At 36.5% G+C, this 17,940-nt stretch overlaps 1 protein-coding gene across 1 annotated transcript in view; it reads left to right on the top strand.

The window, feature by feature from the left end:
• fndc4a (fibronectin type III domain containing 4a) overlaps positions 1-17,940 on the top strand; it is an 84,078-nt gene that overhangs the window by 31,972 nt on the left and 34,166 nt on the right. Inside the window, exons 2-3 of the mRNA XM_015352170.2 lie at positions 10,008-10,123; positions 14,812-15,016. Coding sequence (XP_015207656.1) covers positions 10,008-10,123; positions 14,812-15,016 — 321 coding nt within the window. The remainder of the gene's footprint in view (positions 1-10,007; positions 10,124-14,811; positions 15,017-17,940) is intronic.

Raw genomic sequence — 17,940 nt, 5'->3', positions numbered from 1 at the left:
GACCGTGGATGGTGGTACTTAGAAAAGCAGAGGGGTGAAGAATGGAACCAGTTAAGTAAAGGTTTTTCTAAAGAAGAGGGTTTTGAGTCTGGATTTGAAGGAGTTTAGAGAAGGTGACTCTCTGATATCCTTGGGGAGAGAGTTCCAGAGCTTGTACAGTACCAAGGTAACCAGACCAAGGTAACTTGGGTTTCTTGGGTAAAAGATACCTCAGTTAGAAAGGTCTTTCCTGATAAGGGTACATTTTATGGATAGAGATATACTGTACAGTAGGCTCCCATTTATTCTGTGGGATCCAGGGTGCAGAGAGAGAGATTTAACTGCAGGTTGCTTTGTATTTAGTTAGAAGACAGCACATCTCTTGTGTGGCCTCTGTAGGCATATTAATAGTTTAGTGCTTAGTAGCAGTCTGGTGTTTTCTGGGTGACCAGAATGTTAGGCCTCTGAAACGCCTTGTCTATGTATACTGTATATAATGTAACTTTGTATGTTTGTGTGTTGTGTAGTTTATTGTAATAAATATTTGTTTTAACCAAGTGTGCCTGGATTATTACTCCTCTCAACAAAGCTGTCCAGAGAATAAAGAATTCACATGCCTCTAGTAGGGGTGTACCCCCGGCATTCTGGCCAAATTTCCCATTGGCCCTTACCAATCATGGCCTTCTAATAATCCCCATCTATGAATTGGCTTCATTACTCTGCTCTCTTCCCCACTGATAGCTGATGTGTGGTGAGCGTTCTGGTGCATTATGGCTGCCGTCACATCATCCAGGTGGGGCTGCACATTGGTGGTGGTAGTGGAGAGGATTCCCCATTACCTGTAAAGCGCTTTGAGTGGAATGTCCAGAAAAGCGCTATATAAGTGTAAGCAAATATTATTATTATTATTATTATTATTATTATTATTATTATTATTATTATTATTATTATTATTATTTACAAGTCAGGGGTTATGATTAATTATTTCACTGATTGACTAAACCTCTCGATCAATTCCTGATTTTCAGAAGTTTCATAAACCCCCCCACCTTTGTAACAATTTGTGTTTTGTCATTGTTTTTAAATATCTGTCCAGCCCCATTTATAACAGTATTTTAAGTATTATATGGTCTTGGGTTCATAATTCTTTTTTTTTTTTGATTTACCAACATGATTTCTTATTTAGGAGTACAGTACTTTGTACATGGTAGAATTGTACTAAATAATCAGAGGTAACACAAACACTTAGAAACATACAGAAGATATCTTAGGATTTGTAAAAGGGGGTGATATAAATTACTTCTATAACATAATGCTTTTCTGTTTACATTATTATGAAGTTATATCAAAGACGTTTCGCATTTTTAACTTCATGGCACAAGCTGCAGTACGTTTCAAATTTCAACATGATCTTCCATGTGTGTTCTGTTGAGACTGGATGAAAAGAGTTATGTAACTAAAATCTGATTCAATGTAAATCAGAATTTTTAAGAAAGATGAGCACTTCTCTCTTGCTTGGTACTTGGCAGTGAAACACTCTGGGGCAGGAGTGCTCAATGTCATGATTGGAGGTTGCTATATGATCTGGACGAGAGATGCTAGCAACTGGTGGTAGAACCAGACATTTCCCTGGTAGCATCAGGGTACTGCTTTTCTTTGTGAGTCTTTGACAAGGAGAGGAATATAATTCACACAGGACACTATGAATGATATGGAGTGGTGCAAAGCTGTTATTAAATGGGCTAAGTTGTTTGGTTCACTGTAAACAATTAAGGGAATTAAAGTTCAATTTTCCTTGCACCGGTGTATTCATGATTTCACAAATCTCATGTTATAATATATTGATAAGAAGACCTACCATATTCTAGCTACAAGGTAAAGAAAACAATAAGAATTGTTCAGCCAGGTAATAAAATGTAATAAAATGGGATACTTTTGTTTTTCTCAAAACATTTATCTCAGTGGTGGTGCACAATATTTGTGTGGGTACAATATTTCCTGTGAGCGGGCTCCCAAATGACTCAGCTTTTAAAGGTGCTAACTCTAAGACCCAGGCATGGCTAATTAGAGGCTTGATCATGTCACTGACGGCGACTAAGATTTCCCAAGCGGTAGCATGCAGTTGTCTGAGCACCTCTTGGGTATGGATGATAATACGTGATTTCTGGTACACAGTAACTGTTGTTACTTGCCAAGCACCTGCAGGCTTGTAGTTTCATCAGTAAGAAATATGCTGTTCCACCGACTGACACTAGTTCTGTTGTCATCTCCGGAACTTGGGGTGTATTGCAAGAGACATGGATCCATAGGTGTCAGAGGAGCAAGTATACAATGTGTAAAATCAATCAAAATTTCAAATTCCCATTTTTTAAAACGTTTTGTGTGAGTCTTCAAAGCAGTTTACGTTTAATTGGGTGCAAATATATTTGCTTGTCTATTGTTAGCATTCCGGGGCTGTTTGGCATGTTTAGGATACCAAAAACAGTTTCTGCGTGAGATTTTGGTCTGATATAGAAAGGTTGACTTTCAACCTAAGTGAAAAGAAGCAGAGATGTCTATTAACCAATTAACTGATAGATGTGTCCTCAGCAGGTTTCTTCTTTCAATCTCCCGTGAAAGAAGTGTTGTGCTGAGGTACTTATAATGAGCTCAAAGCTCCCACTTCCATGTTGTACAATATCTTCTCTGTGTTTGAATGTATCAGACATGGGGAGGTATAACATAGAAACTGTCTCTCTGAGCTGCCTTTGCTAACAAGGTTTAAGTTGCTGAAGGGTTTGCTTTGGGATAAACTAGGAGAGAAAATAAGTACAGACATTCAAACGACTGGTTCTAATTACGTGTTACTCTATAAATACATAGTGAACAAAGGAGAAGGGCTCTCTTGGTGAGATCAGTCTGAAGCCTGTCTTTTGATTAGACTGGCTTAAATAGTCATCATTGAAGTGAGTACTGAAGGTTCGGTGCTCACCAGTGTAAGGAAACAGGTTATTCAAGATCAGTGAAGAGAGGAGAAGCACAGTTCGCACTCCACACAAATAAATTTAGCTTACAGAAGTAACCTCAGCCACTGGTTTCATGTTGGATGAACCTTGGTACAGCAGGTTTTGACAAAAAGGGAAAACTGCATAGCCAAAGTAGCCTTTCTTATGTTCTTATAACCTGTCACAGGGAGATAAACCACTGTTGCACAGTTCATCACCAGACCTTAAATCCTTGTAACTGCTTTGTTATGGGAATTGGTATTTGGAAAATGTAATCAAACAGTGAGGTTTTACCAATTTCCTGGGAATTGATGTACTGTATATCCCTCTTATATTTTATCACATACAACTGCCACTAATAATTTCATCGGTTTCTCTGTGTCAGGATAATGTACTATACTTCTTTGCTTTCAAACTCTAAAATCACATACAGTATATCCAGTGGAAACTGCCATGAGTCTCTCATGATTACTCAGCATTAAGTCTGAAGGATGGTCACTGATTGCACACATCATCTCTGCAATGACAAATAAGCAACAGTAACAGGGAATAAAACAGAATCATCTGAAATTTCTTCTCTGCTTTAAGTGTATTACACAAATAACTGAATTATCATAGAAATCATTAAGAATGTCTCCATCTTCAAGTATGTATGATGCTGACTATTTATGGTTTGGGGGATTCATACTTCTGTTTCCATGTTAGCTCTGATTTCAGGACCCCAGGGCAATAGGTTTTTCCTTTTTTTCCTGGTTATGCAATATAAGTATAAAAGCTTAATGACGAGATCCCTCAACAAGGGTTGTCTTGACTCTTTATATCATATTCTAATTTAATGTGACTTTCGTTAAGCTTGTCATGGAGGACTGACTTTTGCATACATAAAATAAAATAAATACTTTATCATGACAAACATTCCTTAACAAGAAAAGACACTGCAGTACGGATCACAAACTAATGATATACATGATGCATGCATAAGTGCTTCACAGAAGAAAAAAAAAAACAGGTCATCTCTATTTATGACTTTTCTGACAGTAATGGAATATATGCAAAGTGGAGTTAAAGTTTAATTTTCACCTGCAAGAGGAATATCTCTAAAAATGCACTTAATTCAAAACCCCTTGGAATGTTTGGGGTACATACTTGGAGAATTCTAACTCTAACCCTAGAGACAGGCAATTGTAAGTTTATTACAAGTTAAACTGTCTTAGTGATACATTTTCATGCATTACTATATGTGAAGTTAGCCTATGTCATGCTCTAGCTGCTTGTGATTTTGAGCTGCTTGGTAAGAGGGGTCCTATAAACTCTGTGTTCAAGAGCTGCTACCTCTTCTTCAGGCCACACTGGCTTAAAATGCTCAAGAACATCTTTGGTCTCCCATCTCGTTTCTTGGCAAAATGGTATGGCAAACCATAGTATGGCAAGGTTTATTTCTTTAAGTAGAAATAACTCAATGCTGTTACTGTAAGTACCTGCCTAGTAGAAACATTATATAAGAAACACTATAAGCTCCAGTTTCCTCCCACAGCCCAAAGACATACTGGTAGGTTAATTGGCTTCTGGGAAAACTGAGGCCCTGTGAGGCACTGTGATGACGCCAGCTGTGTCCATTGCTTGCTGGGACAGTCTCCAACTCTCCCACAACACTGCATTGGATAAAGCAGTTAGAAAATCTACGGATAGATGGAATCATAGATTGTTTAAGCTGTAATGATAATATTATAATGACTTATAATTCCTGGTGGGAACGGGGTAAAAGTCCGGTTTAAAAATTTGTGTTTAATAGGACCGAAACATTTTTCTCTGTTATCTTAAAGCTTTAATAAAAGTACTTATTTTTTAATGCAAATTTATTGAATTTCATTACTTTATGTAAAATAACAGTTGTGTGTGTAACAATGTATCTTACATTAATTTAAAACAACAGACATGTCCCTTATAATCAGTGAAAACCAACCAAGCAGACAGTGCCTTTGTGTTTTTTGGCACAGTGAGGTGTCAGAGCGATAAGAGGCATAAACACTTTCAAAATGGGCCAAAGTGACTGCAAACTAACAAAGACACAGCAGCTTAGGTTGGTAATGCTGGTTTTTGAACAATAAAAAGACCCCACCAGACAGTTTTTTTCTCTAAAATGAATAGTGAATATCAAAGACAGTTTCTACCTAGCAGATAATTAAAAGGAATAGTAAATCTGTCAAATATAAAAAGACTTAGATATGAGATATTTGCCCTTATATTTAATTGTGGTTTCTTCCAATGCTCAGAACGTAACATTATGTCCTCGCTTAGTCCAAAATGCTCATGCTTCGAATCTGTCCGATGGGGGAATTTGAAAAACTTCTTGCTTCTTTCACTCTGAAGAATGAGTGTGTTGTGGCCAACCACCTCATCTTCACCTCTTAGCTTGCAGTTTCTTTACCTTGTTTGGTAGTAAAATGCATCTTCCACACAGATGTCCACCAAACTGTACCTTCCCCGATTCCAAGGGAAGAAGTTCAGTATATGTGACTAGCGATTGTTGGCAACAACGTTCTGTCCATGTCCCACTGCCACTCACATCTTATGTCCTCCCTTGTCCAGGTCTAGCTTGGCAAGAGACTCCTGATTGGTGCAGAGAACAGTCTAGACATCCCCAGCTTGATCTGATATCTGCTAACTGCATAGCTCTTTTAACAAAGTGGAGCTACTTAACAGGTGGCCTAAGCAAGTCAAAAGTGAGTCCTCATTATTTATTGGCCTGCATTGGCAAAATAGAACAAAATCGTAAATAGGTATGTTATATTCCATATTTATATACTGTAGAAAGTATACATCACAGCACACAATATACACAATAAAAATGTGATTGATGGGGTCTAGGATGAAAGAAGAGCATAGCAAGATGTAGTAGTTGGAGTAGGAGTAGAAAGTTGCTAATGGCTCATAAGACTGAGATTATAAAATGAATCTAATGAGTGAATAAGACTCTTCACCACTACCTACCCAAGTTCCCATTACCTAGCATCCTCATCGCAACGTGGTCTTGTTTTCAAGTGTAACGTGGTCTTGTTTTAGTGTAATGAACACTCCAGGTTCTGTGTCATCAGGCTAGAGATGACTTTACAGGCACACTGACTGTTTTATTGCCCTTTTCATTACAGTGGGGTATGATGATCATGGAGGCAGAGAGAGACTGTGCTGGATGCAGCGCAGGAATTGATGTTGTTTTTTTTTTATCTGATTAAAATAAGTATGGGATCAACGATGTTTCTTTTAGTTTATCAATGTTATTTAAATTAATTTAAAGCCAATGCATTAGTACTTTAATTAGCATTATAAAGGAGGATTACTAATGTCTTTAAACTATACATACTATATACTGTAGTATATTAGGTGAATGTATAGGGGTCGTGTTGGTTTTATGCAAATTTGGCTGTTTCCGATGGTTCTCTGCACTGAACCCTCACAAATGTCAGGACTCTACTATACATTATTATTTTAACATGTTAGAATCTTAATCATTTATTATCTGAATTACTGTTCTCGCACTGGAGGATGCATTTACCAACATTAACTACTTATGTGATAGAACAGCTAAATAACAAGGTCTTTACTAAATATTAATTTGATAGAAAGAATGCTTATTGAATTTTTTTTCTCCATTACACTAATGGAACTAATTGTGTTACCTCATTGCAACATGTCATACACTGTCTATAGACTGTAAGGATATCCTGTGCTAGCTTCATCCTACCACTGACTTTTATTCAGGGGACAAATATACTAAGTGCAACACTATTAGTAACCGTACCTAACAGCTCAGGAGGAGCTGCTTCCAAATTCAAGCTGAGTGTACATGACCCTGCCCTTTTCTCAGGATAATTACAGTTACTATCTTACGGCCCAATCTTATGCCCCATTACATTATCCTGATAGGACCACATGTTATAATAAAAATAGATAAAATGACTAGATTGTCTATTAGTGATACATCTGTTACCAAATTGCAGGTTATTATTTTTGAATGGAGTTACTGTACCAAGTAACTTCTAGATTTTTCCAAACAAACTACTGGTGTTCTGTCCCTTTACATACAATGTTAAAATTGAGGAAAAATGGAAAGTTAGTACAGACTGTGATGTCACCACAGGGTCTAATGACACTGAACAACTGTCATTAAAAATATTAGTAACCTAGGCAGTGGAAAAGTGCTCCCTAAAGTTTGCTAAACTGAAAAAATATGTAACAGCTGCTGACCTTTTTCAAACGTTCAGCATACAATTAGGTGTCTACATTTTAAGCCTTTCAAACCACATAATTGTAATGTGATAATTTAAATTACAATCAGTAATTTCATTATTGAATCTTTGATTTCCAAAGTGCAAAAGTTTGTCCACAGCTCTGTGTTTGTTGTATTGACATTAAAGAGAAAGGGTGTACAGTAATTCGAACACTGATTTTAGTACATCCATCAATCTGTATCGTCACAATTATGTTGTTTGTGTTATTTTACTGAAACCAGTGGATGAGAATAATAAGGATGGTGTTCACTTCTGATACTAGCAATTAATCATGTATCCAGATAATACCTCTTCTGAGAGGATAGAATTTCGTTTGTTGTATCTATTTTTGAACTACAAAGAAATTACTGTGAAACATGACTCCTGATCTTCAACCTATGAGATCATGTTAGTCCTGTAATAATAACCCTGGGATGCCACAGCATTAAATTTATGAATTAACTCTAGAAAGCAATTTCTGGCTTCTTAGTTGGATAATTGTTCATAAGATGTCAGGTTATTATTTATTTATTAACAAGTAGGGTATCTATATAACAGTTTACAGTGTATGCCTCCATAATAGTAGCATTAAATATTTAAATCTTTTGAGTTTTGGAAGTAAATGTCCATTGCTTTATGACAGTCTATTGCTTCCCAGCCCGGGTCCTGGAGGAATACTTTGTCTTCTGAGTTTTGTTCCCAACAAGTTCTTAATTGGAGGGTAATTGATTCCAGTTTTCTATTTGTGGCATATTTGTCATATTATGTATCTGCTTTCAGCTCTTCAAATGGTTAGATGGGATAAACTCTGTACCAATTTGTTAGTTTCAGAACAGCCCTCATTCAGGCACGTTAATGGAAATGTGACCAATTGGACCACTGCAGAAAAATAAATCACTGTGAAGAGTGTCTGATACATTGCCATTCCAACCTGTGTTTGTTCATTATCTATTGATCCAGTGCTTAGTTAGAAATAACAACAGGCAAGTTGAAGAGCGACTGCATCAGTCCTACTGAAGTTGTTGAAAACAATACCCTTTAAATAGGGTATTTTTGACACAAAGGGCTGGCCAAAATTAAATAAATGTTTAAACATTTAAGTATATCAATTATAGCAATTAGCACTGGGGATGTACAGCTCAACTGGAATGAAAACCAGCAGTGTTCCTGAAGGGACCTTAATTGGGAACTACGGTAATAGTTTATGGCAATGGAAAATGCTCAGTCTTAATCCCTTTTCCCACTTCACTAAAAATGCCCATTTAAATCTTATTGTACGATTATACTGGGCCAATAATATCAACCTTTATGCTTTACTTTGTGGGTATCTTATAGAGCTCGTATAGAGTCTGCAATTCAATTTTGTGTGACTTTTTTAAATTATCAGATTCAAATTTGTTACAGTTTGTCATATTGTTATTGTATTCCCATTAAGACCTTTAATTTTTACAGTAATTAGGAATTAAGATCAATACAATTACCTCAGGTTTAAATATTGCTTGATTGGAAATTGAATTGTGCAAGTCCACCTTAATGTTTTTTTTAAAAATAATGACATATTATGGCTTACTATTACAGATGGAAATTTTTTTTTTCTGAAAGTACTGGATAATATATTAATTAATACATTAATAAACATTTAAAAATAGTTTCGGTTGACTCTGACACCCCTTTGCATAAAGAAGTGTTTCCCTTTTGTGTTTTAAATGCATAACAATATAGTTTTCACTTGTGTCCTCGGGTTCCTCTTTCATTGTTTATTCTGAAAAAGTCCACTGGGTAGACTTTGGCTGTGCTTCTGAGGATTTGTAATACTTGGATCAAGTTTCCTCATAAGCTTATCTGTTAAAATCTAAAAACGTTAAGTTGTTTAAATGTATTAATGCAAAATATATTCTTTAAGCCGAGGAATATATGAAATATACTGATTTCAGCTCAGCGATATCTTTTTTTTTTACCTAGGTGACAAGAACTGTGCACAATATTCTAAATGAGGTCTTTCTATTCCATTATAAAAGTTAAACGTACTGTATCATCCCTAGATTTAAATTCTGCACTAATACAGTTTATCCTCTTATCTGTACTGTTTTGTATTAATCAGTTCTCAATCTAAGCACACACATTTCCCGAAAAGCCTGCCATCTATAATTTGAGACTTAATATTTTATGAGGAACTTTATCAAAAGCCTTCTGAAAATGTATATACAGCATATCATTTACTGTACTCCATGTTCAATGGTCCTTTACTGTTGCTTTTTCAATGAAGTCAAACATGTTAGTTAAGTAAGACCTTCCTTTAAAATATACATGTTGACTGTTCCCTAGGATCGTATTTCCTTACACTGTATGTAATCCTCTGGTTCAGTACTAATTATTGTTTCCATAACCTTGCATGTAAAAGACGTCTGATGTATTGCTTTTTGATTGCTTGGTCTAGTTTTCTCTGCCTTTTTATCAATGGGCATTACATTAGAGGTAACCCGGTCTAAGGAAAAATGAAGTCTGCTTTGTGCTTCAATCCAAAGCGAGGATTTTTTTTTTACTATTTTTATTGAAAAGTCTTGGTTCTTGAAAAGAAACTTTAGACTGTCTCTTTTTTAATGAAGTGGGATCAGGAAAACCATTCTGCTATGTAGCCCACTGACAGATGAGCATGTCATCTTGTCTCAATATCCCTGGAAACAAGAATGATGAGTCTTTGGAGAGCAGAGGGAAATAGAGAAGCCAACTTTAGATCTCTCCGTTCACTCATCTTCTCCTTTTTCTCACTCGACAGATAGACCACCAGCTCCTGTCAATGTTACTGTCACACACCTGAAAGCAGATTCGGCCACCGTGTCCTGGGACGTTCCTGAGGGAGATGTTATCATCGGATATGCCATTTCTCAGCAGGTAAACCCTGTCATAGTAATTAAAGTCCTTTGTGGCTGAGCTAGAAGACAAGCTAAGTTACGCATTAACGCAATGTTAGGGACATTTTTCTTGTACTTTATCATGAAGGCAACTAGGCGATAAGTACGTAATTAAAAAATAGCCTTTTTTCTACATCCCAAGGTGTGTGCATTATCAATTGTTAGAAGATTTTATATCAATTTAAAATCAAATATCAAATGCACAGCTATAATTTAAGCAATATTTTGTCATTTCAACATAGAAGAATTGTTTACAGTATTCCAATCTGGACAGTCACCACCAGAGTAAATATGAAAATAATTTGAAAATAGTTCTGGAATAGTTAGTTTGTGCTGCAGCTATCATTGTTAGTTGTGGTAGCTTGTAGTATTGAAAAACTAAAAAGAAAAGAAGCAGCATGAATTATTAATGTAAAACAATATTGATGTGACCCAGAGTAACTTCAACAACAGATATTTTTTGTTTAGTTTTTTTCTACAGATATTTCTCTTAGAACAGAAGAAAGGATACATTTAGCTGGACTATTTGTTTGACACCCCAGTGACTTCCTGCATGAAGAAACATCCCCCTTTTCAGTTTTTAATGCATCTTCTCTGAATTAAAAGCCTTTTTGCAGTGTCCTTTGTTCATATTCAATACAATTCTGTTTATTTAACCATTCTAGCATTCATTTGAGAATAGAAATTATTATTCAAGAAGGAGATCTAATAGTATGCACATTATTTCAAATGAGGTATATAGTTTAAGATCCAACTGATTTAAAATCTATACATTTTAGATTCTATATGTCCAAGTATTTTTGGTTTTCCTACATTGCCTAGAGAGCCGAGATCAAGAACTAGCAGCTCCAGAGTGGTATGCAATTCTTTGTCTGCCCCCTGTGGCTCCATGGAAAACAGAACATATAACAGCAGTATCATGCCAAGGCAGGTGGGAGCTCACAGGCCTCGAATGCCCCAGAAAGTGGCAGCATTCCTACGAGTGACCAAAATCTTATAGAGGCTACCAGAACATGCTAGTGCTATTTATCGGTGCCACTGTCATCCAATTAATGGTTATTTTTCCAGCCCAGTTCTCCCTATTTATACCATGTTACACCACTGGATAAGTGCTCTGACATTGAGATACTCCCAGTAGTACAAATCACTGTACTGACCAGAGAGACTCGCCCAGCCTGAAACCTGAAACCTGAGAATATCCAGCCTAGCTTTGTAGCCGAGAACCCTGAATTCCCATTCTGCACCAGACCAAGAAATGTCTGCAGCTTCTTCCATCTACCCATCTGCAGTGCAGACCCCATACCTGACCCTGCCCAGCCCAAAACATCTTTCACTTCCCACACAGTACGAAACCTGTTCTTTATTAACCTACAAAAACTCTGTCCCTCCTTGCATTGGAAATCACAGACTTGCATTTTAATTCCTGCCTGTCAGTAACCTGTGGTTGTCAGTTTCAGCCAGCTGCAGTGTAACAAGTGGTATTGGGATGTTTAACAAAGATTGGCTTTTTAAAGAGCTCTTGTCCATGATAGAAGTTTTAAATTAAATAAAAACATTTTTATAAACTTTAAACTACAGGGATGTAGTTGGTCCCTGCCCTACGTCCTCATTCTCATTATTGAAGATACAGCATTGACTCGGTTAAGTACAGAAGGATTTCATTTTTCACCAAATAGGGATCTGCCAACATACACTTAAATGTCAGAACAGGAAGAATAGACTGTACCACCTGAAATATCTCAGTGGCTGTTATGGAAAATTAAACCTGCAGAAGAACAAAGAATGAAGATGAGTCATGTTTCTGCAACTTGAAAAGGTGATGGGAGCAGGATGAGCAGATGACGTGATTATCCTGCTTATGTGTTCAGATTCCATGTAGGTCATACCAATCATCTTCAGTTCTGTGGAAGACAATCATGCTTTACTGTGAGCAACAAATGAAGGAAAAGCCTAGAGGACAAGAGACTTCTGCTGCCTACATTAATGGTTTTTGCATTTGTAAACTTCATATGTCTGTCTTGTCGTATATCTGTTCTTTGTAATTTTTGAACGTTTAAAGTTTTAAACTTAATTTTGTATAATTTTAAAATGTAACATTTACAGACTATACAGGAATCTAGGTGGGGCGCTGCGTCAGCATGCGTAGGCTGCAAAGGAACAAGTAAAAGGTTTATTCCATGAGCACCCTCACACCTGAAGAAGGCCCCACCGCCGAAACGTTGTGTTTTCTTTCATCTCTTTTCAGCATGGAATAAACCTATTACTTGTTCCTATACAGGAGTCTATATCAGGAGCAGTAATGGGACCAAAGCAAATCACCATGGAAAGCAAATAAGTAATTAATTAATAATAATAATTGCTTACACTTATATAGCGCTTTTCTGGACACTCCACTCAAAGCGCTTTACAGGTAATGGGGACTCCCCTCCACCACCACCAATGTGCAGCATCCACCTGGATGATGCGACGGCAGCCATAGTGCGCCAGAACGCTCACCACACATCAGCTATCAGTGGGGAGGAGAGCAGAGTAATGTAGCCAATTCATAGAGGGGGATTATTAGGAGGCCATGATTAGTAAGGGCCAATTGGAAATTTGGCCAGGACACCGGGGTACCTCAAACAATTAGAAGTTTCTGATCTGTCTTTAATCTCTTACTGTGAAAACAATCTTTTATTTTAACAGCTGCACGTGGTCTCTGCAGCTGTTAATATCCAAGTGATAATATCCAAGAGCATATTTATAGGGGCATAACCTTTTCTCATTTTCACCTAATTCATTTGGTTTAAGACTGGTGAAGTGAAGACTTACACGTCAGTAGCATTACAGAAAGCAAATAGATGTCATCAGGTGTAACGTCTTTCTCCCCCCTGTGAGCTCCTCATTGGTTAGTCATTTTTGAATGTTTGACAGGTGACCTCCGGCTAGGGTCTGCCCCACCTTAGTAGCAGACAAGGGTGTCAATTACATTTATGAAATCCCTGACTGTGTTAGCATCAGCACATGATGTATATCAGAAAGCCCATTTCAGACACAGACCTAAGGTGTTTCTTAACTTATTTCTAAGCATCATGATAATCCTTCCTGCTACAACTTGTGTTAAATCTTACTCCATTATTCTTACTCCAGAGGTTGTTATTTTGAGCATAGGTTATATCATTAGCTTATTCTAACCATGATTACTTAAGCTGGAGCACAGAGATTCCTATGGTTTGCTGAGCACCTGTTGGCTTGCCATGACATCAGTGAGAGTCGTCCAGTCTATGCTATTTCTTCTGTCAGGCACTATTGAGCTTGCAGCTTGTCAAATACCGATTGACTCCGCAGGCAGGCATATTGGAAGAGCATATCCACCTACCTAATTCTCTCCTGAGCAGCTGCAGGATACATTGCAAGTCTTAAAGAAAAACAATTGATGACTCCAAATATCTCGGAGAAAGGCTGCAATGTATAGCCACCTAAAATGTTTTCATTTATCATTTTCCCTCCAGACAGATTCAGAGTGCAGTATTGAATAACCTTTAATGACAATTACATTCCATTTATCTGTTCTTCTCAAGCGTGGCTTACAGTATGTACAGGACATTGGACATTATAAAATGAATATTTTTATTCTTGCCTTTCATAAACTTAATGCTTTAGCCAAAATCGTGCCAGAAAACAGGAAAAGGGAATCCCATATGAAATTAACTGATGGGGTTGCATCATATAAAAATCCTTACACACCTTTAAAGGATGTTTTCAAACTGTCAGACAAATCAAACAACTGCATGGTGAATCAAAAAGAGAAATAATGTTAACATATATAGACTTCAGTATAGAATAATTTGTGGGGGGGGGGGCAAATTCAAGGAATTCAAGGCTGAGGTAGGAGAATTTGTGAGAAAGAAAAATGAAAGCATAAGGGAATTGTAGGACTGGTAAAGAAAATCGAACAGTTACAGTAAGTAAGAAAGAGCAGCTTTAGAAAGCTTGGAAAAACAATAATAGCAATCTAATACCAGCTGAATTGAATAGTTGATTCTCTAGGATCCATCAAAAATATATGAGGGTCTTGCCTCAAGCAAGTGGAATGATTTTATGTTTTTTATGATTCTGACAAAGATAAATAATTTTAAAAGACCTCAAAGTCATCTAGTGTTAAAGAACATTCGTGAAGCACAGTTTACTGAGTAATAAGCATGTTCTTAAACAGCGTCTAATAAAAAACAAAATATTTTGGGGGATCGCTTTATTCTAAATTACTTATAGGATAAATGAGAAACAGAAATACAATTGCAATTTACTGATTTTGAATCTTAACCACATGACTAAGGTATTAGTTAAGCATTTTGCTAATTTCCAAGGTCTGGATTTCTTTTATATGCACTGTTGTGAAGTGAGTAGGATCATTGTATTTGCCTTATTGTTTCATTTCTTATAAGCAAAATTAAAATATTTACATCTGGCCCATTTTATTTTTGGCTATTCTACATAGCATTTCAGGAATTTCCTTATGAAAGCCAAGTTTATTTTACCTGTTTCATTTACATTTACAGTTGTGTACACTACTTGTTTTCTATGTTTATGTTTTACATTTACATTTTATGACCTCCGTCAGGTCTCTGCATGGAAACACTGAAGACAAATATTTCAGATTCTAATCATCCATAATTTGCTCTTTTGCAGAGACAGGATGGGCAGATGCAAAGGTTCATCAGGGAAGTTAATACCACAAATCGTGCTTGTGTCCTCTGGGACCTAGATGAAGAAACAGACTACATTATCCAGGTCCAATCCATTGGACTTTATGGGGAAAGCCAAGCCAGCAAAAGAATTCATTTTCGGACCTTGAAAAAGTCTGATCGCTTCCCATCCAACAGCTCTAACCAAGGTAGGGTGCTGTCCGATAAAATGTGCTCTTACATTTTATAGATGAATTATAGATAGTCAGTTTTGAATCGCAAACATTTCTAAGAAATGTTATAAGAATTAAAAAAATATGTTACACAATAACCACAAACAGAATTTAAAGATTGGGTGCTGCTACTGGGTTTGTCCTCTGGTGCCACTCTTGACTAAATGTACAAAATATGCAGCATATACTGTACATACTTGTGTATGCAATAACATAGTTATCTCTGTACCTATGACCTGATGTATTCATCTCACGTATGAGATGTCAAACTTTCAATATAAAAATACTACAATATTATTTACAATGGAACAATGCTAACACTGAGGCCATGGTACTAGGTTTCTTGCAAGAACTGTGAAAATCTGATTGTCCTCGTATTTCTGTAGATGGTGTTCAAACTTAATTTTGTGTTAAAATTAAATATCAAGGGGTTATTTCTGAGTCTGGTCGAATTTTGCTCTAAATGTCGATGACCAAGGTGTATTTAAGTCAAGTCAGGAACATTTTTACCGTTACCGTTCTGTCAGTTCTCAATGTGGAGATAGTAATGCATGATTTTGTTTCATTTTGACTTGAGTATTCTGGTGCCCTTTTTCCTATATTGTCAAATAACACCTAACACTCACCCCAGTATTTATAAATATGTTCAGTGGTTAGGGCACTGGTAACCTGTTGAATTTCATATACTGTACCATCTTCAAATGATAGCTTTTTACTTAATGCAATGAGAACCAAAGATGAGTTATGCCTTTACTGGCCCTGTACATGTACAAAGTAAATGTGAATTAACTTGTCTGGGGAATTCAATCTGTTAAGTCAAAAGCAGTGCCTGTTTGGTACAGATTCAGGGTCAGGGATGAGTTACAATATTAACTCATATATATTATTACTATTATTGCTATGGAAGTGGCAGTTAAGGTTTCTCGAATTGTAGAAACAAAGGTTAATGAGGGTCAGTATTTGCAGTTCTCTGCAGGGAGTCGAAAGACGGGGAGTTTGCTGAGCTGTAGGGTGTCTGAGACACATTGATCAAAAGGAATCATCTGGTTTACTGTACCTTAGCAATTCATTAAGAATCTTCGTCGGTGAGAAACCCTAGATAAAAACACAGGTAGGCAGAAGCAGGAGAGAGAAGAGAAGGAGAAGGAGGAACAATAGAAGAAAGAGATAGAGAGAGGAAGACACATGCCACATACAGTATAAGGAGCCTTTTTAAATCATCCTTAGAGACGAGATTAATTAATTGATCCTTGTTTAAGAGAGCTTGGCATTTGTTATTTTAGAAAACTCTAATTTCTAATCCTTCCTGGAGACATTTTTTAGAAATCGGGAGATAGGCCCAATAGTGAGAATAGGGAGGTCAGGGTTGTATTTGGTTTTATTAAGGATGCAGGTTAATCTCTCTAGTGGCGTTATGTTGGATTTTTTAATACAGAGTAGCAGCACAAAATCTGTTTTTACTGATTTATAAGGATGTAGACTTCAGAGATACTTAGTTCATAAGTAGAATAATTTACAGTATTTAATTTTAATTATTGATCATCCAGCTCTGTATTTTGGTCATCTCTATTTTCTTAACCCCCCTTAATTTAACATTTTATTATATTTTGCATTATTCTTATTCTTATTCTATTTCCATGCACATGTGTGTAAAGTATGTTAGAATTGTTTGGAAGATTAAAAACATTTGTCCAAACTAGAATACATGTACTGTACAGTACTATGATTTGTGTGACGCTCTTGGAAGTGTTGACAAGTTAAAATATCTCCGGTCAGCTGCTCAATTAATATCAGTGAAGCTAAAGAGTAAATTCTGCTATAAAGCAAGACGTGGCACCCAAAGACAACACAAGAAAGGAGACTGAACGAAACAGAGATGACAAATACTCTAAGCGACAAAGGTGGGCAAAAAGGGTCATATTTATATCAGAGAACTGGTGTGTTGTCAGTCAAGGTTAGGTGTGCATGTAAAAAATAATTTTACATATTTTAAACTAATAAATAGTCAAACTAATAAATGCTACTAAAAAATCCAAAAATATGTAATTAAAATCCAAATCACTTAATTAAAATATTTCATTTAAAAAAGGTATTTAGAATGTCGGCTTTTCTTGATCACTGTGATGCAACCCATCCCACAGCCTGCAGTGTGTTGCAAGCCTCTGAAACAAAGGAAAAAACAAACTAATTTAGTACGGTACTTACCTTTTTGTTTCTTATTATGCAGTAAGCCAGATAAAAAACACAATGGGAAATGGTATTTGCAGCTACCCATTGGCTTCACATTACTTGTTATTACACTCAAAACTATATTCAGGTTCAGGGACAAATTTAAACCCTTTGGAAACAGCCATCAAATGGCCACTGGCCTGTTTCCGGATTGGAGGGGAGTTGGTCTCCCCATCACTTTGGTAACACCAGTGTTTTCAAAGCATTTATTCAAATAATATTGTTTCTAAAGGGGAATGGCAATGCATTTTTTATATTTTGGGGTTAAAAATAATTGGCACTGATAAGTGCATTTCAAACCACAATGTAAGTAAAATCTACACAGTAATGTGTAACAATCACAAAAGAGACAAAATTTCCAGGTACAGTGCTGTATGCTATCACCTTCTGCAATTTAGAGCAATTCAACTTCTGGTGCAGTGATGCGGCCCTGCTGTATATTGTAAACAAAAAGGCTTGTGAATACACCTCTTTTAATCCAATAGCGATATTACTGTCAACTACAAGATGGTTTTGCCGACAAGAACTATTTACTCATTAACTCTGCATTCAGATCATGCTGGATCATTTCTGCAGTGAAGTGTCTTATGCACAACCTGTGGTTATTCACTCACATTAGTGATTACAGTGACTAGCAAGCAGGAAAGGAAGGGTTAAATCACAATTCTTGC

This window comes from Lepisosteus oculatus, chromosome 2 (assembly GCF_040954835.1).
Source record: "Lepisosteus oculatus isolate fLepOcu1 chromosome 2, fLepOcu1.hap2, whole genome shotgun sequence".
In the NCBI taxonomy this organism is placed as follows: Eukaryota; Metazoa; Chordata; class Actinopteri; order Semionotiformes; family Lepisosteidae; genus Lepisosteus; species Lepisosteus oculatus.
The sequence above is the reverse complement of the archived record's forward strand: the minus strand, read 5'-3'. Positions and strand labels throughout refer to the sequence as shown.